Source organism: Diabrotica virgifera, chromosome 10 (genome assembly GCF_917563875.1).
Source record: "Diabrotica virgifera virgifera chromosome 10, PGI_DIABVI_V3a".
Lineage (NCBI taxonomy): Eukaryota > Metazoa > Arthropoda > Insecta > Coleoptera > Chrysomelidae > Diabrotica > Diabrotica virgifera.
Window position 1 is genome coordinate 115728324 of NC_065452.1, and position 26336 is coordinate 115754659.

At 31.6% G+C, this 26336-nt stretch overlaps 1 protein-coding gene across 2 annotated transcripts in view; it reads right to left on the reverse strand.

Annotated features, from left to right (window-relative positions):
* The window catches only part of LOC114333413 (uncharacterized), a 417748-nt gene that overhangs the window by 59605 nt on the left and 331807 nt on the right, over positions 1-26336 (reverse strand). For both annotated transcript variants that reach the window (XM_028283282.2, XM_028283281.2), the window contains one exon: positions 13452-14807. In XM_028283282.2, the coding sequence (XP_028139083.1) occupies positions 13452-14807 (1356 nt within the window). The remainder of the gene's footprint in view (positions 1-13451; positions 14808-26336) is intronic.

Consider the following 26336-nt stretch of genomic DNA (forward strand, 5'->3'; position numbering starts at 1 on the left):
ATGTTGGTGACCATCATGGGAATCTGTACCTTCCACACTCTCTCTTTATTGCCCTCCCTCCTTATTGAGTAGAGTATTGAGCTCTTTTTCGTTTTTTTAGCCGGAAGTTAAGATGATCTATCGGCTGGATCAGCGTATCCTCGGTTGGAATAATTTTTTTATCAAAGGTTAGGTCCAAGCAAAATATATTTTCAAGAAAGTATATGATTCATATGAGGGGATCATTGTTTAAATAATTCAAAATTTTTGCACAAAATTTATTTTGTTTAGCTGCTGCGGTAATTCGTGTTTTTATTAAGGATTTTACAATTTATTTCTGCAAAGATGATGAAACAGTATTTTATATGAGACTTACTAAATTAATTTTGACCCTTAATTTATTTAAATAATTGTAAATCAAAATTGAAAAATATATTTCCAAAAAATATTATTTACAATATAAATAAGCACTATAAAATATTTTATTTTGCAAAAAAAGTTGCGCTATGATATTACTATAAATAGACAAAAAAATTGGTTGATAAATATTGAGTAGTTTATGAGATATTTAATTTGTTTATAAAAAATTACCATTTATTCAATTGCAAAAACGCGGTTATTGCCGATAGAGTATTAAAATTTTTAAAGTCTCATTTATTTTGCTTTTATGTATATTTTCGATAAATGTATTGACAAATCAAAATTTCAAATTAAACACCCCTCGAAAATGGCGTTTGTAAATTGGTGTAATTTGTTTAAAATTTATTTTTTTAATAACATCGCCGGGATTAAAAATTTTGAAATTATTTTTCAATATTCGTATTCTTGGTAATTTTTGACATATTTACAAAAGCATAAAAATTTTCTAGAAGCATTTTTGGCCGAAATAGCTTTTCCCAGTTTAAAAATTCATAATTTCTGTATTTATCAATATTGACATTTAAAAGTACACGAGTACATCTATTATCCTTACTACTTAACAATGTCATTTATACACATAATAAAAATTGTAGAATATTTTGAAAAATGATGATTTTCGTAGCACCTTAAATGAAAACTTTTTGTCTGAAAATTGGCGGAGAAGTAGTTTCCAATATCTCCGTTAATAATGAGCCAATTTCATTGTTTTCAACATTTTTTTTTCTGTTTTCTGTCAGCAGTAGAATGTATTTTGAGTTAAATAAATTACATACATTCTTCTTTTACTTTGTCCTGGTTTCCTTTTTACTTTTCCCTGTAAGATTAGTTGCAGCAGTTCATATCTCTCGCTGTTTCTCATGATGTGACTGAGGTATTGGCTGTTTTTATTGTGGTTAACAGCTCTTTTTATTTTTGTATTCTGAATAAAATACCGTAATTAGTAACGTGGTATAAGATATCTTCAGGGTTCGGCGACAAAAGCCAGGGTTCGAAAGCCTTCAATTTTCTTGCAGATGGTGTTTGTCAGAGTCCACGACTCAACTACGTACAACAGTATAGGAAAGATATACCTAACATCTTTCGGTATAGGATAGAATGGCAACAGTATAGGACAGACTTTTATGGGTACTGGTATTGGTAAATAATGACATTTGAACAGACTTAGCCATTTTTTGAAATGCAAATATTGCTTTGTCTATCCTACATTTAATTTCTAGAGAATGGTCCCAATTTTCATTGACGTTCGTCCAAAGTAGGTGTATGTTTTTACTCTTTCTATTTGTTGACTGTTCACACTGATTCGTCCAATTGCTGTTCCTTCTTAGAGATCATCACACATTTTCTTTTCTTAATGTTTAGTGAAAGTCCATAGTCCATATCTCTGACTTACTTCTGTGATTATATTCATTAACTCCTGGAAGGCTTCAGAACTGTCAACGAATACCACCGTGTCGTCTGCGTACCTTATGATTTTATTATATATCAGTAAATTTTTATTAGTATTTATAAATTAGTAAATTTCGAATAAGGTAATCTGAAAAGAGCATAATTATTTATTTTGCACGTTTTTACGTATAAATGGATATTCATTTGCAAAATTACGCTAATTTTTCCTTTTTTTTTTCGTTCGTTAAGGTTACAATATGACAATTTGAGTTCAAGGGAGTATTTTTATCACTTAATGTAAATACTCACAACCAAACTTATATGGAATCACCATGTATTTCAAAGCAATATTTATTTCTTTTGAAAAAACTTGTTGTTGCGAAGAATAAAGGTTTTTATTGAAAATAAACAAGTCCATAAGACCATCAGATAGTACAGCTCGGTACGGTATAGGTTATTTGCTTGAGTTGCAAAATTGAACGAAAATAAATAAACTAACTTTTGCGCCCAAAGACGAAAATATGCAGCATGTGGGGTTATAGAACTTACAACGGGGGAAGATTATTGGTCTTGTGGAGCTAGTAATGTTCTCAGAGGGACACAGCTAGTCGTAATACAGGGCGTTCTGTCCAAAACCTATGCTAGGCAACAGGAACTAGGAAAGCTCAAAAATCAAGCAAGGGAAAGTCGCCAACAATAATAACGGCTCGCCACGATCGTTTAATTGTCCAATCAGCTGGAAGACACCCAACCATTTCTCACCTGCAGCTCCAAAGGCAGCTTTTGGAAGCTACAGGTGTAACTGTTTCAGTTGAAACGATAAGAAGAATAATTCGTGCCAAGAAATATACAGCAGGAGACAGTTATGGGTTCCCGAGTTATCCAGGCAGCACAAGATTGATCGCCCAAATTGGTGTCTTCACCACCAAAACTGGAATATTGGGAATTGACAAAATGTGCTATTTTCAGAAAAAGTCAGGATTTGTATAAAATCAGATGACCCACGAAATCGTGTTCTTAGAGGTCGAGGAAGACAAGCAAGAACGAAAACTGTCAGATCTGTTCACAAATATACAAGGGGAAGTGTAATTTATTTATTTATTGGTACACATCACAAACACCAGTAATAAACAAAAAAAAATGTTACAATGGTAATCACAGGTGATGGCAACTTACAAACTAACAAACAAAACAACAGACTAACAATAACAAAAGAAAATACATATATATATATATATATATACACATATATGACATAGATCTATATGTTATATAACTTCTAATTGCATCTGAAAATTATCCCAGCCCACCAGAAGTTTCTGAATATCTTTACAACTTGCATCGAAAAAATCCAGTTCTGGATGCTGGTCTAAAAATTCATTACAAACTCTGAGCATATTATCGATAGGAGATAAACTGTTCCATACAAAAAAAAGGTTTCCTATTTATAATTCTCAGCCTAATCTTTGGTATCTTAAAATGTACAAAATTCACCATTCCACAGCTTTTATACTTAAAATTATTTACAATATTATATATGAACATCACAGACTGCCGATCCCTTCTAGCAGAGAGTCTTTCGACTTTGAAATACCTTAGCATTGAATAATATGAGATCATATAAGGGTACACTCTATATTTTCTGAAATAAAGATATCTTGAAAAACGCTTTTGAACCTTTTCAATTAAATCCGTTTTAAAAGCTGTTGTTGGGGACCATATGACTGACGCATATTCTAGATTTGGTCTTACAATGGCATTGTAGAGCCTTATAATTGTGTCAATATCAAAGTCCCTAGAATTACGTATAATAAAACCTAATATTTTATATGCCTTATTTACAATACTATAAAGATGTTTATGAAAGCTCATGTTTGACTCAAAATTGACCCCCAGATCCCTAAATTCATTTTTCCTGTCTATAACTACACCACCTATATGATAATCTTCAATGATGAAATTTAATTTACGAGTAAATGTGACAACTGAACATTTGCTAATATTAAGTGACATCTTATTAATTCTAAACCAACCAGCCACATGACTTAGATCAGACTGTAACATATGAGTCTTCATTACATGAGATTGTTCTAAAAAGTTTAAAGTCATCAGCATACAGTAGGCTGGTTGAAACAGTTACTGATGCTGGTAAATCGTTGATAAAAAGTAGGAATAGTAAAGGGCCTAAATTACTACCCTGTGGGATACCTGACTTGGCATTAAACTGACCTGAAAATGTTCCTCCCACCTTTACTATCTGTGATCTGTGAAGCAGGTAAGATTTCATAAAGTTATATGCATTCTCAGAGAAACCATATTCAACCAACTTATTTAAGAGTATGCAATGGTCCACCCGATCAAAAGCTTTTGCGCAGTCTGTATACAGGGTGAGGCAGATAAAAGTCCTATTAGAAATATCTCGAGAACTAAAGGAAACAGAATTATGAAAATTGGAATGAAGGGGTTTTGGAAAATGATCTCTTTAATGAAAATATTTTCATCGATTTGTTACTTCCGGTTATACCGGAAGTGGCTTATAACTGCGTTTTTTTAAATGGAACATCCTGTATATTTTTACAGTTTTGGATGCTCCTGGATGTCTTCTTTCTTAAAATGTGAGGTTTTGTAATGTTATACAGGGTAGTTTAAAAGATAAGTACGTTTTTTTTCTTAATTTCTTAGCAACATTCACACCCTGTAGAATTGTAGTAGTTTGACATCAAAAACTCTATTTATGTTAAACTGATTTTTAATATAGTCTACTATTGTTAAAAATTGTTAGTATAGCTAAATGTTGAATTGTACTATACAGGGTTAGTCGAAACTCGGAAAGAGTATTTTCTGAGTTTTCTTAAATGGAACACCCTATATTTTATTATTCTATTGAAATAATATTTTATGCTACTTTTTTATTTCTTAAGCATTCCCTATACCTAACTGCTTTAATTTGTGAGTTATTGGTGATGCAAGCCAAACATTAATTTCAACAAAAAATACGTGAAATTTTATTAGGTTGGCCGTAAAAATTTTCAATCACAAATAATTTTTCGGCAATAAATACATATTAATCTAGACTGATGTTTAAAATTTTCAATAATGGTTGAGCTATCAAAGTACCTACGTAGTTAACATTCTTGGCGCGATTAACAATTAAGCACAAATTAAAGCATTTAGGTATAGGGAATGCTTAAGAAATAAAAAGTACCATAAAATGTCTTTTCATTGCAATACTAAAATACAGGGTGTTCCATTTAAGAAAATTCAGAAAATCCTCATTCCGAGTTTCGACCAACCCTGTATACTAAAATTTAACATTCAGCTATACTAATAATTTTTTATGATAGTAGACTATATTAAAAATTATTTTAACATAAATAGAGTTTTTTATATCCAACTACTACAGTTCTACAGGGTGTGAAAGTTGCTACGAAATTAATAAAAAAACGTAATTAGCTTTTAAAGTACCCTGTATAACATTACAAAACCGCATATTTTAAGAAAGAAGACATCGAGTAGAATCTAAAAATGTAAAAATATACAGGGTGTCCCATTTAAAAAAACGAAGTTTTAAGCAACTTCCGGTGTAACCGGAAGTGGCAAATTGATAAAAATATTTTCATTAAATAGATCATCCTTCAAAACCCCTTCATTCCAATTTTCATGATTCTGTTGCCTTTAGTTCTCTAAATATTTCTAATAGGCCAGTTATCTGCCTCACCCTATATATGACATCTAGCTGTTTTTTATTGACTATTGCATTACACGCATGTTCTGAAAATAGGCAAAGATTAGTAACTGTAGATTTATCTGGGAGAAAACCATGTTGTGAAATTGTTATTGATTCTTTTACAAAATTATATATATTTAAATATAAAATATTTTCAAAAATTTTAGCGACTCCATTCAAGATACTAATTGGTCTATAATTACATATGTCACATTTTTTACCATTTTTATGTACAGGAGAGATCACAGCATTTTTTAAATAGCTAGGAAATCGATTTTGTTCAATTGCTAAATTAAATATAAAAACTAAAGGCTTAATTATAAACTCAGCACAACCTTTATAAATATAAGACGGTATCTCATCAGGTCCTGTGGACTTTTTTGGTTTTAATTTTTTTAATGCTATTTAATATATCAGAATCTACAACTCTAGGAAACTTAAAAAGCCCCCAGCTTTCTTTATTTGAACTATAATCAGTGTCATCAGTTTCTGCATATACAGACTGAAAAAACTGTGTAAAAGCGTTAGCTATATTCTGAGAACCCTCGTAGCTCTCGGTGCCAAATACCATCTTCATTGGTACCCCACTAAGAACTGCTTTTCCTTTTAAAAATCCCCAAAAACTACTGGGATCATTTGTTAGGTTCTTTTCTATATTTTGTTTATATAATTTGTAATCATTTTTTGTTTGAAATTTTATATTTTTTCTGAGTGTTAAATACATACTCAACTCTTCTGCATTTGCCTTACCTTTTTTAACTAAACAATGCAGACGATTTTTTAACCTAATATTTTTAACTAATATTTCATTGTAATGTTCTGGAGAGAAATTGTGATCCGTAAAAAACTCCTTTAATTTTCATCCAATCAACTTAACTGCTCACAGGTATGTTGATAACCTGTAGTTAGGCTCTGGAGAGGTGTAATAAAAGTTAATTTTCATGCATGATAATGGACCTCCACATACCATTAGAGTGACTAGAGACATTATTGAAGCAGAAGGTATCCCTTGTTTGGAGTGGCCTGCTAGCTCACTTGAGCTTAACCCTATCGAGTATTTGTGGGATATGCTTAAAAGAAAAATTAGAGCTCGCCGGGATTATCCACAAAACACCGCACGGCTAGTACAATCTGCTCTTGAAAAATGGAGCAACCTACCACAACAAAATGTTGATAATTTGATTAGGAGCGCGCTCACGCAAACTGAAACTTGCATAAGGCCTAGAGGTGATAACACTGACTACCAAAAAAAAAAAACAAAAAAAGAAAAAATTAAAACAATTTAAATATTATTCGTTTTACATTGAAATTTTTTATGCTATTGATTTTAAAACAACTAGTTTCAATTTGTTTGTTAAGTACTATGTATATTGTTTTATTTAATTTTTATGTATTTGTTATTAAATTGATTTACAATAAATATTGTTTGACTTCGTGTGTTCGTTTTTTTAAATTCGCACGAAATAATAAGAAATATCAGATGATTCCATATAAGTTTGGTTTTGTGTATATGCAATGTATAGTAATAAGCCTATATATTTTTTAAATCTTTAAATTTTCAATAACAGATATTCTATTTATAATCGAACACATTATTGTTAGTTGCCCACTCTATCACCTGGAACGACTTCAAAGTGATTTACCAAGTGATCTGAAAAGTGCTCTGAACTATAGTAAATGTGATAAAGTGACTAAGTTTCTAAAACTAACTAAATTGTACAATCTAATATAAAAATAAGCTTAAGTTTTCAATTGTAATTAGTTGTTATAAGCAAACATCTGATTTTATGTACAACTCTTCCCCGCCAATAACCTTTCATGGTTGACGCGGTTTACTTAATAAAAAAAAAAGATATTCTATTTATTTTTTAGCTTAAAAATTGTACAGTTATTTAAAAAATTCCATTATTCAACGGATTTTCATGATTCGAATTTTATTTGAAAGCTTGAATGTCTTTTTATATTATGTAAAACAATTTTCAAGTATAAAATATTTTTTGTTGACTCTGCAGAATTTTGAAAATTAATAAGTTTTTTTCAAATGTTTAGATTGCAGAATTAGTTATTTCGTATTAGTATAGTGTTTTTTTATATTAAAAAGATTTTCTGGGTAAATTGTGAAGGTTTCTATGTGGCTTTTAAATACATGAAAAATATTATCGAAAAACATTTTTTGGGCCCTATTGATGGTTTTTGCTAATTTTGCAATAATATTTTTTTTAATCTGTAATCAATTATTCTATTTATGGTTCATTTTTAAAGAGGAGTAATAAACTCAAAAGACAGATTCACACCAAATAATGTCATTAGAAAAGTAACCAGATTCATCTTCTTTTTTGGTTGATATCGCCTTCGACGATAATCCATAAATATTATATGTTACTAATACATCGCTAAAGAGTTGTCAAAACATGTTTTTTTTATATGTATAAACGCAATCTAAAAATCTACAAATTAAAGGAATATCGCAGAAAGCGCAAAAAATCGCCGATATAACTTAACCCAGCGTTTCCCAAATGGTGGGTCGCGACCCGGTACCGGTCCACGAAAGAAAAATGCCGGGTCGCGTGCGTCGTCTCGCTGTCTCACATCTTGCATTTTAAGGCCGCGCTCTGACTGACGCCACCGCTATCTTTGTGATATTTTTGACTTCTTGAACAATGTAAATATGACATTACAAAGTAGCAATGTAAATGTATTTAGAGTACAAGAGAAGATGGAAGCTGCAACATCAAAAGTTAATTTGAGGACACGTCGGGTGCAAGCAGGAAATTACAAAGCTTTTAAAAAGCTAACAGAACTACAAAAAGAGTATAACGTGAATTCATTTTAGGATGAGATATCAGTAGCTTTCAAGGAACTCCTGTTCTGGCGGCAAATCTGAAGAAATATTCCCCCATCGACAGCAACAAAGTATGGATAAGGAATCCAATTACAATGGACAGAGAATCCGAGACAGTCCTTCCTGATTTAGATGATTACCACTGATAGATTATTGACTGCCTTGCCGCCAGGAGTACCCAGTTTTAGCAGGAAAAGCAGGAAAAAATTTCTAATTTCTTTTGTTACAACCTATTGGTGTGACGCGGGGTTTTCAATACTGGTTTTTCCTCAAAAATAAATACATATAGAAATCGTTTGGAAGGACCTGAGGATAATATTAATATTTTTTTCCTCCAAACGTTAATTTTTTAGTTAACAAGAAACAACTGCATACTTCTCATTAATAAATTATTTGATTTTTATTTTGTTTTATTACATTTTTGTTTGAGCTAATGATTCTTTATTAAAATGTATAAAACTATAATAAATATTTAAATAACTATATGTTTTCTTGTACACACATACCAGGGTATACAAAAAAATGTGTGGGTCACGAAGGATAAGCACAAAAATAACCGGGCCACAGAAAAAAAGTTTGAGAAACGCTGACTTAACCTATGAAATTAAGTGCTCAATAGTGTCAAAATTTTATAATTTAGTGGAGTAAACTTGCCCCCTATTGGACCAATTACAAACAAGCATTACGACGCGGTAAAGGGTAACCCCCGTTAAGATAGGCAAAATGCCCTCACTCCCAGAATTCAATTTTATTTTTTTTACGTTCTATGCGATTAAAAAATGAGATTACGCGGATTCTTAGCTCGTCACCCTCCTTACCCCTCCCCCACAGACAAAAACGTAGATTTTTAGGTTTAATTTTTTTAGATGGTTTGTAATTGATTTAAAAATTTCAAAAAATTCACGCGTATAGCTGAGGCTTTTACAAAACATGTCCATTTTTTATGGACCCGTAGGTCGAGTGTACATAACCTCAAATTTTTTTAAAATTTTTTTAAAGCTTATAACTTTTTTTTGAAGATGGCTGCAGGTCCATTTTTTTTAATTTTGTGTGTTTTATCAAAAACTATCCCTCTGATTTTTTTCCGTCAACTGCGCCATCTCGAAAAATCCGGAAAACTGTTTTTTTAGGGGATTTTGTGGATTTTCTTCATTTTATAGACTTCAAAATAGATCAACTCAAGGTTTTGCTGATAGTCTATGTAAAATTTTAAATAACTGAGTATTTTAGGGTATCCCATATTTGGGCAAAACACCTTTAAACCCCCCAAAATAATGTTTTTTCAAGTTATGTAAGGGTTTTTGCGAGTTTAATGCTACTTTTTGAGATCGATACAGCGCTAATATTTTTTTCATTTCTTAACGTTATGTGTGATTAAAAAATACGACTCATCGCATTTTTAGCCCACCACTCCCTCCCCCTGTCCGCTCAAAAACATCAATTTTTTTTTTTTTTGTTTAGTTAAGTTACAATTAATTTAAAATTTTTATGAGGATTCTACAAAACATGTCTATTTTTTATGGACCCGTAGGTCGAGTGTACATATGACCTTAAAAATTCCTTTTTTATTTTTTTAAAACGTATTTTTGACTTTCAATTTAAAATATCAAATGAATGGTACATCTCTCTCGCGGACTGCCGCCGCAATACGTGCTTAGTTAATTAATAAAATAATAGCTTAGTAATAAAAAAAATTCTCCCACGCTCTTGGGGGGGGGGGGGCTTTAAACTTTGATTTGGTCACTTTCTGACTTTCATAATAATAATTTTTAATCGAGTTATTAAGCCTTGAAAATGGCCATTTTTGCATTTTTCAAATTTTAAATCTTGTATAACTCGACAACAGTCAATTTTAGAGAAACATCACAAGAGACCTTTTTTGCTCAGATTGATCCAGAGAATCTAAAACAAGTTTGTCCGAAGTGAAAAATTGATTTTTTGAATTTGTTTAAAAAATTGTTTTAACCTTCCGATGACCAACCTTTTTTTGTTACACGGATGACCAAGGGGGGGGGGGAAATGACCCCAGGTCAAAAATGTCAAAAATGACAATTAACAAAAAAATAAAGTTTTTTTTGGCATGGACTTTATGTCATTCAGCCAGTCACAACATGAGTATTAGTGTCATGTGTAGTGTGTATGTTGAGTAAGTGTCTTGTTACTTTGCAAAGTCGACGTCATTAGCGTAAAACTACTTGTAATTACACATAATAGACTCTATTTTACTAAACATCAACTTCAGAATATATTTTTTATTCGTAAAATATAGGGAATTTTTTTTATTTCAAAATATGAGGATATGTAGAATGATATTAAAGTCAAATAAAAAAATAATGAGTTAAAAATTAAAAATACTTTTGAATTTATTAAAGAAAAACAAACAATTTTCCGACCGTGGTACTGTCTGGCAACTTGTGAATTTGTTATAAGGACCTGTTTTTGAGTAAGTTTGTGCAAAAAAAAATGAATCGGAATAATTTACCAAACGGGGGGGGGGGGGGGGCGAGCAATTGTATGATGAGAATGAGCGAGAATATGTATAATGTAAGGTAATATTAGGGTACCTACTAAATACAAACTAATGAACAAAGAACAAAATGTTTTGATTCACAAAACGACAAGAAGTATGATATTATATTAAAATGTATTTTTCTTAAATTATTGATTATTATGTTTTATTTTTGTTTTTTGTACTAAAAAATATCAAAATGACATAGGTATCTTTACTTTATATAAAAATATTGCAAAAATTTGAAATTATTTTCTTAAATATAGTTTACTTGAGGACACACTGAGCAACTAATAGATATTCTGAGAAAAAAATTCAAACGAAAATATTATGTTTTAGTGAGCAGGTTGAGGGGGTAGGGGGCTAAAATTGGGCTAAGGCTTATTTTTTAAACACATAAAACGAAAAAAAAAAAATAAAAAAAAAAATAAAAAAAAATATTCAGGCTGTATTCATCTCAAAAAGATTAGGCCTGGATCCCGCGTACAAAAAAAAAGTTGATTAATTGCAAGCTGAAAATTTATTAATAGTTTAACGGTGTCTACTAGTTGGACAAACTTTGATGTAGGTATGGGAACAATGGAACAGGGGAAGTTTTAATTGTGAAACGTAATTTTAGTTGTGGAACGTGCCATCCTGACAAGTTTATGATTGTGAAAACTAGCAGGTTGTTTTTAAGTTTATTCAATAGCAAACTTTATATAATATATGAAAAAATGTTTATTCGACAAATATGTTGGGCATTTTACTAAGCTCGACACGTAGAACATGTCAAATGGCAGGAATTATATTGGTGGTAAATAGCAGTTTGATATTTGCATGAGAGTTTAATGAAAGACTAACCAATCAATTGGAAGTTCTTCCAACAAAATACATGGGACTTTTTCGTAGTCTGACGTTCGAAACTTGACCTGTTCAACAATTAAAACTTTCCCTGTTCCAGTGTTCCCGTACATAAAAAAGTGACCGACTAGACACCGTTGCTGTTAACAAATTTTCAGTTTGCTATTAATCAGGCCTGTATGAGTAACCGCTGAAAAACCTTTAAAAAATTTGAAAAAACATAGTTTTTGGGGGGTTTAGAGGTATTTTGCACACTTTTTGAATATCCCTAAAAACTCAGTTATTTCAAATTATACGTAACCTATAAAAAACCTTGAGTTAGTCTATTTTGAAGTATATAAAATGGAGAAAATCCCTAAAAACCACCGAAAAAAACAGTTTTGCTGATTTTTGAAGATTGCGCACCTTACGGAAAAATATGAAAAAAGTCAGAAATATAGTTTATGATAAAATACACAAAACACAAAAAAAAATCAGACATGCAGCCATCACCAAAAAAAAGTTATACGTACCTATTAAAAAAAAAACAAAAAAAATTGAGGTTATGTACACTCGACCTTCGGGTCCATAAAAATAGATGTTTTGTAAAAGCCTCAGCTGTGCGTGTGAATTTTTTGTAACTTATTTTTTAGCGATTTTAGCTGTGGGGGAGGGGGAAGGGGGTGGTGGGCTAAAATTGCGGTGAGTCTTAATGTTTTAATGACATATAACGTAAAAAAAATAAAAAAATATTCAGGCTGTATCGACCTCAAAAATATTATTAGACCCGCAAAAACCCTTACAAAACTTAAAAACATGGTTTTGGGGAGGTTCAATTCTTGAATATCCTACAATACTCAGTTATTAAAAGTTATACATAATATATCAACAAAACCTTGAGTTGATCTATTTTGATGTCTATAAAATGGAGAAAATCCCCAAAAACCCCCTAAAAAACAGTTCTCCGGATTTTTCAAGATGGCGCAGTTCACGGAAAAATCTGAAAAAAATCAGAGGGATTGTTTTTGATGGAACACACAAAATTCAAAAACTTCAAAAAAAATTTAAAAAAATTTGAGGTTATGTACACTGGACCTACGGGTCCATAAAAAATGGACATGTTTTGTAATGGCCTCAGCTACACGTATGAATTTTTTGAAATTTTTAAATCAATTACAAATCATCCAAAAAAAAAATTAAATCTAAAAATTTACGTTTTTGTCTGTGGGGGGAGGGGTAAGGGGGGTGGCGAGCTAAAAATCCGCGTAATCTCATTTTTTAATCGCATAGAACGTAAAAAAATAATAAAATTGAATTCTGGGAGTGAGGGCATTTTGCCTATCTTAACGGGGGGTACCCTTTAAATTACTCCCCCTATTTAAAAAATGAACCATAGCAGAAAATATTTAGTTGCCAAAAAATTTTTTTCACAAATTTTTTCTAAAATGGATAGCTGCCGAGATATAGGAACAAAAAAGAGAAAAAAAATTGAATTTTTCTAATTTCTTTCACGAATTGTTTAATAAAACATTTAGCCCACCTTTTGAAAAAAAAATGGGATAAATCTATGATTTACCCACCACAAAACAGATATAAGGCCTGACCTATAAGGACTATTATAAAACAAGTAAATCTTTTAACCTTTTAAAGTAAAAAATAGGACAAATCTATGATTTTCCACCCCAAAAACAGATATTGCCTCGTCTATAAGGACTATAAAACATGTACTAATTTAACTGATTTAAAAAATATTTAGTAACACTTACGTTTATCCAATTGTTCTCTCTGTAGTCTCACGGGCTCGTTCGTTGTTTTCTGTGAACTCGTTTCACTCGTTTTTACAAATTCTTGAGATATTTCTTTTGGTGCACGAATACTATCAACAGTAGTAGCAGGAATTGGTGGTTTTTGAAGCACTACAGGTCCTGGCAAAGCAAATTCTTGTTCATCACTTTTAAGGAGATGATTTTCACTTTCTTGTTGTGCCTCTTCCTGTTTTCTTCGTATCACTGGAGAGCCAATTTTTAAGTCTTTTCCACTTCTGCACTTCGCAGATGCAAGGATATTTTTTCTGTTGATGGCTTCGACACTAGAAGGTTTTAACAATCTATTCTGAGCACTTCTGTCATCTTCTTCCAATTTTTTAGAATAGTGGTTAAGCTCACAAGACCTAGTTGGAGATGATGGAGGAGAATATCTTGAATTGTAACTAGATTGGCTGGAGCTTACTGCTGAATCGTTGTCGCTCTCATCTTCCATTCTTCCACTTTGTTTGTGAAAACTGTCACCGTTATTCTTGCTGTATTTTTTAGAAGAGCTTATGTAGTCGAAACTGCAGTCGGATCGAGTTGGAGAGGAAATGCTCTCCAGTGACTTGGGAGGATTTAAGTCATCGTCGCTAACTTTACTTCCCTTGGGGCTAACTTTATCACAATATTTCATAGGAAAATCCAGGTTATTCGAGTAGTCACTGTCACTTTTACTTGTAGGATACACTTGCAGACTTTTTCTCTTAAACGCTGGTGAATATTTCGGAAGATTACTAGGCGTGCTTGGAGACCAGGATGGTATTACTATTGAAGTTCGCAAGAGATCAGCGTCACTGGTCGAAATTGTTTCGGAGCTACTAAAGTTGTCTAGTTTTGGCACAGGAATATACATCGTTGGGGTCTGACTTTTAATTTCTGGTAAATTGACACTTGGAGATAAATCATTTTCTGCTGCTTCTGGTATTACAAGACCTTTCAGTTTGGAAAGGCCTTTCCTTCTCTGCTCATACATTTGGTTCCATTTTGTATTCTTTTTAGATAAAGAGGAAACGTCTGTTAAACTCTGGGATCTTGTATACAGAGGTGTGGGCTCGGGAAGAAAATCACTGTACTTTAGGTCTTCAGTAGATTCGTACATTTTTGGTCGAAGATCAGTAGTTGAAGTAGATTGAATGAAGTATCGGTTGGTCGGTTTCGGAGAATCTTCCCGCCCAGCTGATAAAAACCTGTCATTTATTAGATTGACATTAATAGAGACCTTCTTAAATTGACTTTCGTCATGTTCAGGAAACTCGTGTCCGTCTGGTGGCTGTCTGGAGTCACTTGGAAGAGTTTCCATAGTTCCATATATTTCTGAAACAAAATAAATAGATAAATATACAATAAAGAACAAGAAGAACAAATGCCAAAAAGATGGGAAAATGCAACGATAACTTCAATTTTAAAGAGTGGTAATAACTATCGAGGAATTTCTGTATTAGACGTAACATAAAAAGTTATAGCTTCTCTTATAGAGTTATAGAGAAAATAGTTGAACCAAAATTTGGAGAATACCAGTCAGGCTTCAGAAAGTTTAAAGGAACAACAGACCAAATCTTCACAATAAAAGAATCCTTAACGACCTGTATGTTATAAATATAATATTTCAACTACTATTCTCTTCTTTGATTTTAGCAAAGCATACGACTCCATAAAAAGCCATAAACTGATAAATATTTTAGAAGAATTTATTATGTCATGAAAAACCTAGTAAAGATGAAAATGAAATTCACCAGATGAAAAAGAACCCATATCAACTTTACTGTTCAATATAGTGCTTGAGAAAATACTGAGATACAGTAATATGAACCGTAGAGATGATATAATGTATAAAGGACATCAAATTATGGCCTATGCGGATGATCTAGCAATTATAGCAACCAGTGAAAAAGAACTACAAGACATAATGAGTAGAATGGTGGAAAATGTCTTTAAAATGGGACTGCAGCTAAATTAAAAGAAATGCAAAGTTATAAGAGACAGAGGAACACCACAACCCCTGCAGTTAGAACTAAACACTTTATGGGAAAAATGCGAATAGAGGCAGTACAAGAATTTGTATATTTAGGAGCTAGAATAACTGAGAAATACGAGGAAGAAAGAGAAATTGACGCAAGACTTTTAAAAGCAAATAAGACTGCAGGAGTTATGAACCACCTTCGAAGAGCGAAGTCTAAAGAGAAATTGTTAAGATCGGAATGCAAGATTTTGAGGAGAATACTCGGAGGAAAAAACAGAAGATGGTTATATTGGGCGAACAAATAAAAAGATGTATGAGATCTACACAGAACCAACCATAGATATGATCATAAAAAGAAGAAAATTTCAGTGACTGAGTCATATTGAAAGAATTTCAGAAGGCAGAACACCGAAGTCAATAGCTTGGAAGACACCATGCTATAAGAAAAAGAAGGGGAGACCTAGAAGACGATGGCGACAAGCGGTTATAGCGGATTTGGAAGAAATGAATGTCCAGAATTGGAAAACCATAGCACTCAACAGAAAAAATGCAAAGAAATAACCGAGATCTGGGCCTAAACGGCCTGTTTCAAAGCTCTATAATATATATAAATATACAATAAATATAAACGTCTTACTTTATTCCCAACACAATTTTACTGTACATCATGTGAAACACTTCGGTTATGAATTGATATATTTCGCCGATTCCATTGATAAGATAAAATACAGATAGTGCATAGTTTTTCGTGTATTTCAGCTATATATAATATATTATAAATAAAGTAAATAATATGAACATGGTAGATATATGACATGCAAATAGGAAGAACCGCACCTTTTCAGCTTAACTTTTTACATCAGCTGAAAACTAGTGGTACAGAATCTAAGTTGTTGACTGCTACTGTTTTCTAAATCTTCACAAAATTTATTAATACGTTTCATAGATATTTTGTTTATTCTAAATCTTATAACCGGTTATAGGAATATCCCGATTTAAGGAATAGAAATTTGAAGTCTCGTAACGTTTCTACTAGCCACCAATGATCGGATATTAGCTTATTAGAATATCCCGGATATAGGAATACTTTTGCTTGGCACAAAATTTTTCCTCAAAAAATAAGCGGGTTCCACTGATATTTCGCTCAGAACGGTGCGTTTATCTTAATAGTCCAGTGAAGTTAGATTTTTCTCAGGACTGCGAATAATCCAGGTATTTGACAACTTTTTGGTTATTGTAAAACTTACATGTTTCCTGCCAATAGTTCGGAGCCGTTTTTTAATTATTAACAATTTATTGCAAGACACGCGATTTTTTTCGATTTGTTGCACCCCAATAAAAAGCTAAATAGTTAACATAAAATTACAAAATTTGAACATTTGATTTTTTAGAACATTGAAAATGCTTCAAAATGGCGATTTTTGGAAATTATAAAGTCAATTTGTTGATTCGCAAACTGCAAAATGAGGTAAAATCGTTAGTTATTAATAACTATTATCTATTAAAATTAACCTACAACTTTGGTATTTCACCCAAAGTTGGATATTCGGGTATTTTTAACAAACCCATAAAATTTGAAACCGATCCATCAATTAGTTTTTGTTATTCTATTTGTTTACTCCAGAGACCTTTTTTGACAGATAAAAAAAGATAAAATAATTATAAATTATAGTCGAAAATCCTAATGCAAAATTATTTAATACTTTTAGTTCATAAACACTTTTAGTTCATAAACATTTAGAATAATTTTAACAATATTGTCCGTATAAAAAATATTTTTACATATTCAAAAAGCTGAAAATTTTTTCAAAAAATTTGAAAGACAAAAAAGTACAGTTATTCTGAGACGATTAGATTAAAATTAAATCCAGCCCTGTTCACACTAATTTATTTACAATACTTAAAAAAAGAAATTAATTTCATTTTAAAGATACCTATGACTTAAAATTTTATGATACAGTAGCAGTAGATGATTAAATAGAATTGAATGAAAAATTAGAATTTTTTGGGAAACATATTTTTTTAACTGTTTGAAAAAATTAAGTACATTGCTTGTTAAATAATATCTAATCTTATTAAAACATTGCATATTGGTAATGTACGCAAAAAGTACATACAAATTAAAAAAAGATCAAAATCTAACAACTAAAACCAGAGATAAAGAAACTTACAGTATTTTTAAGTTCATTAACATATTTGAACGATTGGATTTTTAGTTCCCCATTAACATGATCAAACTAATCTTCATTTCAGCTTCATTTTTAGTAGTCACAGACAATGCTGTCCAAGATTAATCCTATTCCTACTTTCTACCTGTTCGTTCTAAAATAACTTTGTTTTTTTGTTTAAATTCGTGTAAAATTGACAGCTTTTTAAATTAAAAAATATTTCGTCTATGAATAATAGTTATTCTAATTGTTTATAGGTTAAAAATTACAGTAATTTTGCAAAACGATTTTTGGTTATAAAAATGATTTTTTTAACCTTTTTTGATACATATTGATAGTTAAACTTTTAATAGTCTAAGATACGATATAAGGTCGATTTGCACCGATCTGTTTAATGGATAAAAATTATTGGATATGTAATGTAGCATGTTAACAATTAAAAAAACAAGGGTTGCCCGATCGAATCTTGTTCTAACTATAATTATTTAATAATTAAAAAATGACATTTTTTTTTATAAATTAAAAAAAATTCGACCCAGGCAGATATTATTTCAGATCTTTTAGGTCCTTAACATAACAGGTCTTTTGTAATTTTTCTCTAAAGTTGATCGTTTTATACTTATAAACAATTTAAAACTGAAAAAATACCGAAAGATGACGATTTTCAAGGCTCAAAAGCATAAGTACATATAAAATATCATTTTTCAAATTACGAAGTACATACCTAAATTCAAGTTCAAACCTTATTCTATCAAAAATTGGAAAAAAATCCTTTGTAAAAGGTATAAATTTTTTTTATTAAAAATCCCTTTAAAGGGCTACATCACAACAAAACGTTTTCGATTTTTTATAAAATCATCATCAGTGTTAAGATAAACTTGATGCTAGCTGAGCCACAAAAGAAAAATATTAGGGTAAACACCCTTTAAATATCACATTGATGCGTTATAAGTGCATACTTTGAAAAATTGCTTTGCGATCGTTACATGGCAACTGGGATAATGCCCTAAGGTATTGTATATCCCAACACATGGGATCCAAAATTTACTTGTGTACATACCGATGACTTAATGGCAAAATGATTGGGTCATGAAGGATTTTGCCATTAAGTCATCGGTATGTAAACAAGTAAATTTTGGATCCCACGTGTTGGGATATACATTACCTTAGGGCATTATCCCAGTTGCCATGTAACCATCACAAGGCAATTTCTCAAAGTATGCACTTATAACGCATCAATGTGATATTTAAAGGGTGTTTACCCTAATATTTTTCTTTTGTGGCTCAGCTAGCATCAAGTTTATCTTAACACTGATGATGATTTTATAAAAAATCGAAAACGTTTTGTTGTAATGTAGTCCTTTAAAGGGATTTTTAATAAAAAATTTTATACCTTTTACAAAGGATTTTTTTCCAATTTTGTGATTGATGGTATACAGCCAACTACGGGAAAAACATTTCTTTTTCTTTGTGGATTTCTTATTCTATCAGTTCTTGATAAGTCTTTTGGACTTATTTCATTCTGAAACATTGTTTTTTAGTTGTTAATGCCCGTCTCCCCATAAGAAACCTTCCTTATTAACAATTAAAAAAAATATTTTTTAGAATAAAATATGGCTAAAAGTCTTATCGAGACCTGATAGAAAAAGGTTTGAACTTGAATTTATGTACTTGATGATTACAAAAGTAATATTTTTTACTTGTGTTTTTGAGCCTTGAAAATTGTCATCTTTCATTTTTTTTTCAGTTTTAAATTTTTTATTATGAGAAAAAGAAAAGAGAGGACAATGGTTTGATGAGGACTGCAAAAGAATTCTAGAGCAGAGAAACAACGCAAAAATGGAAAATATTAGAAACAACACAGAAAAAAGTAACGAGTATTATAAAGAAACGAGAAGAGAAGCTAAGCGATTATGTAGACAAAAGAGAGAAAATCACTGGAAAAGCATCTAGAAATAATAGAAGAAAACTATGTCCAAAAAGAAGTTAAAAATTTTTATCAAGGAGTGAAAAAAACACGAGGGACTCAAAATAAATGCACAATGTTTTTCAGAAATAAAGATGGTATGTTGCTGGGAGACAAGACAGAAAAATTGAATAGATGGGCAGAATACTTCGGAGAATTATTAAACGATAAAGCCCAAACAGAAACAGAAATGCAACAGCGAGGGCAAGAAATCGAACAACAACAAATACAAGAAGCGGAACCACAACAAACACATGCACCGACAGAAAGGGAGATAATAACAGTAATAAAGGACCTAAAAAATAATAAAAGTGCCGGAGAAAGCGGAGTTCCAGCAGAGATATTAAAGGTAGGAGGAAATATACTGCAGCAAAAAATAGCTGGACTTATAAAGAAAAAATGCCGGAGCAATGGAACACAGCACTCATCTGCCCAATTCACAAGAAAGGTGATAGACCATAATATGTGAAAATTACAGAGGAATCGCACTGTTAGAAGTGGTGTATAAGGCATTAGCAAAAATTATTAGAACTAGATTGAAAGCTTATGAATCAGAGATAATAGGAGAATACCAGGCTGGTTTCAGACAGGGAAGAGGAACAACCGATCAAATTTTTTGGCTAAAGTTATTACAAAACAATAGTTATGAACAAAATATAGGCTTACATATGCTCTTTATCGATTTTAAACAGGCTTACGACTCAATCTCACGAAACGGGCTATACGAAGCAATGAGAGCACTAGGAATATCAGAGAAACTGATACGATTAGTTAAAATGACGTTAACCAACACAGTCAATAAAGTCATGATAGAAGGCAGTTTTTCAAATCAGTTTAACGTCAACAGAGGATTAAAACAAGGGGACCCCCTGTCAACAGACTTATTCAATCTAGTACTAGAAAATAAACTTACGTGCATAGAAATCGGCCCACCTAAAAATTTGGTCATTTTTGAAGTCTCGTATTTCCTAAACTTGTTGGCCGATTTAAGTGATTTTTTTAATATGTTATAGCCTTATTCTTCAACAATATCGCTGTAATAATATTATTGTTAAACAGGTAAGTGTTATTTTATACCGGGTGTAACAATGATAGTGTGTTTTTTTCTCAAAGTTCGGAACACCCTGTGGAATATTCTAGCGTATATAAAATATTGAAATTAAAACTCAACTATAGCCTTAGGCTTTTTTAACATTTTGCTTTTTGATTCATTCGCTTGTGTTGGATAATAAAAAAGTTAGGTATTTTAACAACTAGCAACGTTCTTCTTCAATACAGGGTGTTTCAAAATAAGTGCGACAAACTTTACGGGGAAATTCTGCATGAAAAATAATGACCGTTTCATTCATAAACATATGTCCGCAAATGCTTCGTTTTCGAGATACGGGATGTTGAACTTTTTTTTACAAACTGACGATGCTCTAAAACCGGTTGAGATATGCAAATAAAATTTGGTGGGTTTTAAGAGGTAGTTATTGCGCATATTTGACATACAATTAAAAATTTTATATTCACCATTGGCGTGCATACGGGTCATATTACCCGGTCATATTACCCGTATGCACGCCAATGGTGAATATAAAAATCTTAACTGTATGCCAAAAAATGCACAATAATTACCTCTTAAAACCTACCCAATTTCATTTGTATATCTCATGCGGTTTCAGAGCAATAAATAAATCGTCAGATTGTACGAACAAATTCAACATCCCGTATTTCTGAAACGAAGCATATGCGAACATATGATTATAAACCTAATGGTCATTATTTTTTCATGCAGAATTACCCCTTAAAGTTTGTCGCACTTATTTAGAAACACCCTGTATTGATGAAGAACGTTGCTAGTTGTTAAAATACCTAACTATTTTATTATCCAATATAAGCGAATGAATCAAAAAGCAAAATGTTAAGAAAGCCTAAGGCTACAGTTGAGTTTTAATTTCAATATTTTATATATGCTAGAATATTCCAGAGGGTGTTCCGAACTTTGAGGAAAAAACACGCTATCATTGTTACACCCGGTATAAAATAACACTTACCTGTTTAACAATAATATTATCACAGCGATATTTTTGAAGAATAAAGGCCCATTTATACATACCCGGGCCGTGTCTGTTCCGGGTCATTGCCGAGTCCGGGTATTTTTATTGCGATATTCACATACAACCGGGTGGTGGCAGTGTGCGTACCGGGCTGAATAAGAGAGGAAAACGTTATTACATATCTCTGTGTAAAATATAGTTGAAAATATTTCGGCTTGGATAGAAGATCTCACCTCACAATATCTATTGCTTGTCTGTTTTCCACCAGTCGCGCTCATAAAACAATAAAATCGTGTTTATACAAGTCCCTGCGATCCGTGTCATTTTCGTGCATCGCCAGTGCCGACAGCAAAGATATCGGCTGGGATTAATTTCAGACCGGACCCGGACGGGCCTCGTCCGGGAAGCGCCAATGTATATGCTCATAAGAGTACACATTGTTTTTTTTTGGACCGGGCCCTGTCTTAACACGGAACGGACACGGCCCTGCTATGTATAAATGGGCCTTAAGGTTATAACATATTAAAAAATCACTTAAATCGGCCAACAGGTTTAGGAAATACGAGACTTCAAAAATGACCAAATTTTTAGGTAAGCCGATTTCTATGCATGTAAGTTTATAATTAGAGGAGCCAATATCCAGACAAGCGGCACGATTCTTAACAGAAGACAACAGTGTATAGGTTTTGCAGATGACTTGGTGTTTCTGACGCGTTCAAGAATAGAACTTCAAAAATGTTCAAGCAATTTGAAGAAGAAGCAAAAAAATATGGCCTGACTATAAACCAAGGAAAAACCAAGTATATGGAAATGAGAGGAGAAAATACTGAAGAAAATAAGTGGATTACTCTAAGGAAAAATGACAAAGATTATAAGTTTGAGAAGGTAACTGAATTTGAGTACCTTGGAGTCACAGTTACAAATAGAGGAGACGAAGAGAGAGAGAGATAGATAAACGGTTGTTAAAAGGTAGCAAAGCAGTAGGTTCATTAAACGCACTGTTGAAGGCAAAAAACGTGTCCAGGGCAGCCAAGATCCGAGCGTATGGAACAATAGTGAGACCAACGGTGCTGTATGCATGTGAAACTTGGACAATGAACCAGAAAGTAGAAAAGAAGCTAGAGATTTGGGAGAGAAAAATATTGAGAAAAATGTTTGGTGGTATAAAGGAGGCTAACGGGGAATGGCGCAGAAGAACAAACCTGGAGATAATGGAGATGTATAAGAAACCTAAAATAACTCAGAAAATCAAGGCACAGAGAGTTAGATGGTTGGACCATGTTTTACGAATGCCATAAGAAAGAAACGTCCTAAGAGCTTTATCAGCAGGAGAACAAGGGAAGAAAAGAAGAGGGAGACCCCGAAGGAAGTGGTTTGATGCCGTCCGGACTGACCTAGAAGAAACGGGTACAAGAGACTGGAGAGGACAAGTACAGGACCGCAAAAAGTGGAAGAAATTAGTTAAGCCTATCGAAGCCAAGGGCCTCTAAGGCCTGTAGGGCTGTTATATATATATATATATATATATATATATATATATATATATATATATATTAATGTGATATTCAAAGATCGGTGTGCTCAAAGCACTTGATTAGATAATTAACTAATTAATTAAATTTAATTTTAATGATGCACTTATGATTTAATCACACTATTTAATGCTCTAATCTCAGGGTTTTATATTCTCGTGCTTCAATATCTCCTTTGCTTTACATATGATAAATAAGGTCAAAGATTAACGGAATAAAACACATATATGGTACAAAAGCATCTATTGAAATAAATTCACCCTCAAAATATCCTCTAAAAATAATATCTCCTATTCTGATTATTGAAATAACCCTACCACTATCTAAAGTACTTATTGAAATTTGCGTTATGAATAATTCTACAAAAAAATAAAACTGTCTCTCGGATGATGAGTTGTCCAAATTCTTGTCTCTGGTCGCCTACAATTTACTCTTAGCAGCCCCCTATGTAGTCAGCAATCTCGTAACAAATTATTGCAAGCCTATTGTCATCAATGACCCCCTACAGATGCACGTATCTTTCAAAAAACAATGCTAGCCCTTTCTCCTCTCGATAAACTGAATCTATTTCTCGTTCCGGCATGCAACGGTGACTCTTGGAATATAAGTAGAACAATATAACTTACAATGCTTTACGTGATGAGCTTCCGTCAGGACACTTATTTCAACAAACTCACAACTATTCACTTATCTGCCTTACTACTTCAGGAGACTCTTAGAGATCACCACTAGTCGACTTAACGATCATTTAACAACTGACTCTTCTTCCACCCTCTAACATTTCGCTAAACTCCCATTCTTCATACCTAGCCCCTCCTTTTTCCTTCTTTACCAATCCGAGTTCCTCAATTTTATCCCCATCTACCTTTCAGATAACAAACACCAATTTTCCCTACCATTAGAAATTTCCTAAAACTAATTACATGCCAATCGGTTTTTTTTTTCCTTTCTTAATATCTAAACAAAGATTACATTCATTTAAATTTCTAAATACAATTGTTCCCTCGCCGCAAAAGTCCATTTGGGAAACCCGGTCTCATTGTCCAAACACATAACCACTTTCTTATCATACTAACTGTACAAAGAAAATACTTAATCCCTATTTAAATTTTGTTTACCTACGGCCATCCAAAGATAACTGACTTTCATTTCTTCGAAATGAATTTTGGTATATTTTTATTATATGTTTTAACTTTTCTAAAATATTAAGATCGAAACCATATTAATTCAAATTTTACATATCTTAACAATATATATATATATATATATATATATATATATATATATATATATATATATATATATATATATATATATATAAATTTTTTATAACTCGAAAACGATCAACTTTAGAGAAAAATTACAAAAGACCTTTTTTGTTTAGAATGATCCAAAAAATCTGAAAAAATATCTGCCCGGGCGAAATTTTTTTTAAATTCATAAAAAAATATAATTTCTTAATTATTAATGAATTATTGTTAGAACAAGATTAGATCGGGGAACCCTTGTTTTTTGTAATTGTTAACATGCTAAATTACATATCCAATAATTTTTATCCATTAAACAGATCGGTGCAAATCGACCTTATATCGGATTCTCTACTATTAGTAGAGGATACGATATAAGGTCGAACTGCACCGATCTGTTTAATGGAAAAAAATTATTTTATATGTAAATTAGTATGTTAAACATTATAAAAAACAAGGGGTGCCTGATATAATCCTGTTCTGACTATAATTAATTAGTAATTAAAAAATGATTTTTTTTTATAAATTTGACTGACGTATTTAACAAAAAAAATTAACACTATCGGTAAGTGCAAAGCCTATAGAATATGTAAAAATAGGGTTGCCTGTAAAAAGCCTGTTCTAAATGGGGGTTGCCTAATTTTTAAAATATTACAGCTTCTACTTATGGATAATTGAACATGTGTAAAACTTTGTTGTTACTAATTTTACGAAAAAAAGTTATTCCTGATAAAAAGTTCTGCATGATGTAAGTCCTATGATTCAACCATCAGATGTCAAATTTTGTCAATCTTATACGAGTTATGTCAAAAAATGTTAATTTCGGCCAAGAGTGACTTCGGCGTTTCGAAAATTGTTATTATAAAACGGTATTAATAATCAAAAAATATGTTTTAGTGCGCAATTACATCATTATAATTTAAAAAAATTTGAAAATTTTTCTGAAATTCGATTTCTAAACTTCATTTTTATTTCTTACAAGTAGGATAACTCTTTTATTATCAATTTTGCGAACGAAAAAAAGCAATTGTTCATAAATAGCTTTGAATTGTCTAAAACCTAAGGTGTAGCCATCATCAATTTTATATACTTTATACGAGGTATATAAAAAAATTTTGAATTTTGCTCCGGAGAAAAGTTATTCAGTATTAAATATATGTTGCAATATAGAAGAATATCCTTATAATTTGAAATATTCTGAAATATATAAAGGTATAAAGAATCTCTTAAGCGAAATTCATTGGCACAATCGGCAAACTTGGCAAAATTGGCAAAAAGGGAAAATCACTGCCAAAAACTCGCAATATATGTATATATAATTACAAGTACTATGAAATATCCAGTAATTTGGAAACTTATTTATATTAGATTAATTTAAAAAACTGTAAACATTAAATATTTAAATATATTATATATTATTCATTATAAATAAACCATTTAAATGTCGTTATAAATTGCAACCAGAAAGCAACACATAGTTACTTGAAACGTTTATCTTTTTCAAGGATGTAAATATAAATGAACAATGTCAGTTGTCAAAAATTTCAAATTAAAAAATAAAAAATAATTATTAAAGATATTTTATTCAGAACAAGAATTTGATTATTCAAAACCATAAGTTATGGACCATGGACGTTAAATGTGGAGACAATGAGACGACTTAACGCCTTTGAAATGTGGACCTATAGAACAATTGTGAGGGTTTCCTGGGTAGATAGAGTTACGGACAATGAAGTACTGAGAAGAATAGGTAAAGATAAGGAAGTTGAACTTACAATTAAAGAAAGAAGGCTACAGTAACTCGGAAATGTGATGATTTTATTTCAATTTATGCATATAATATACCTAAAAGCACCTAAACTATTAAATTTGAAGTTTGAACTCTTGACAAAACCGCATCCATAGAAAAAGTACAGTGTACAACACAT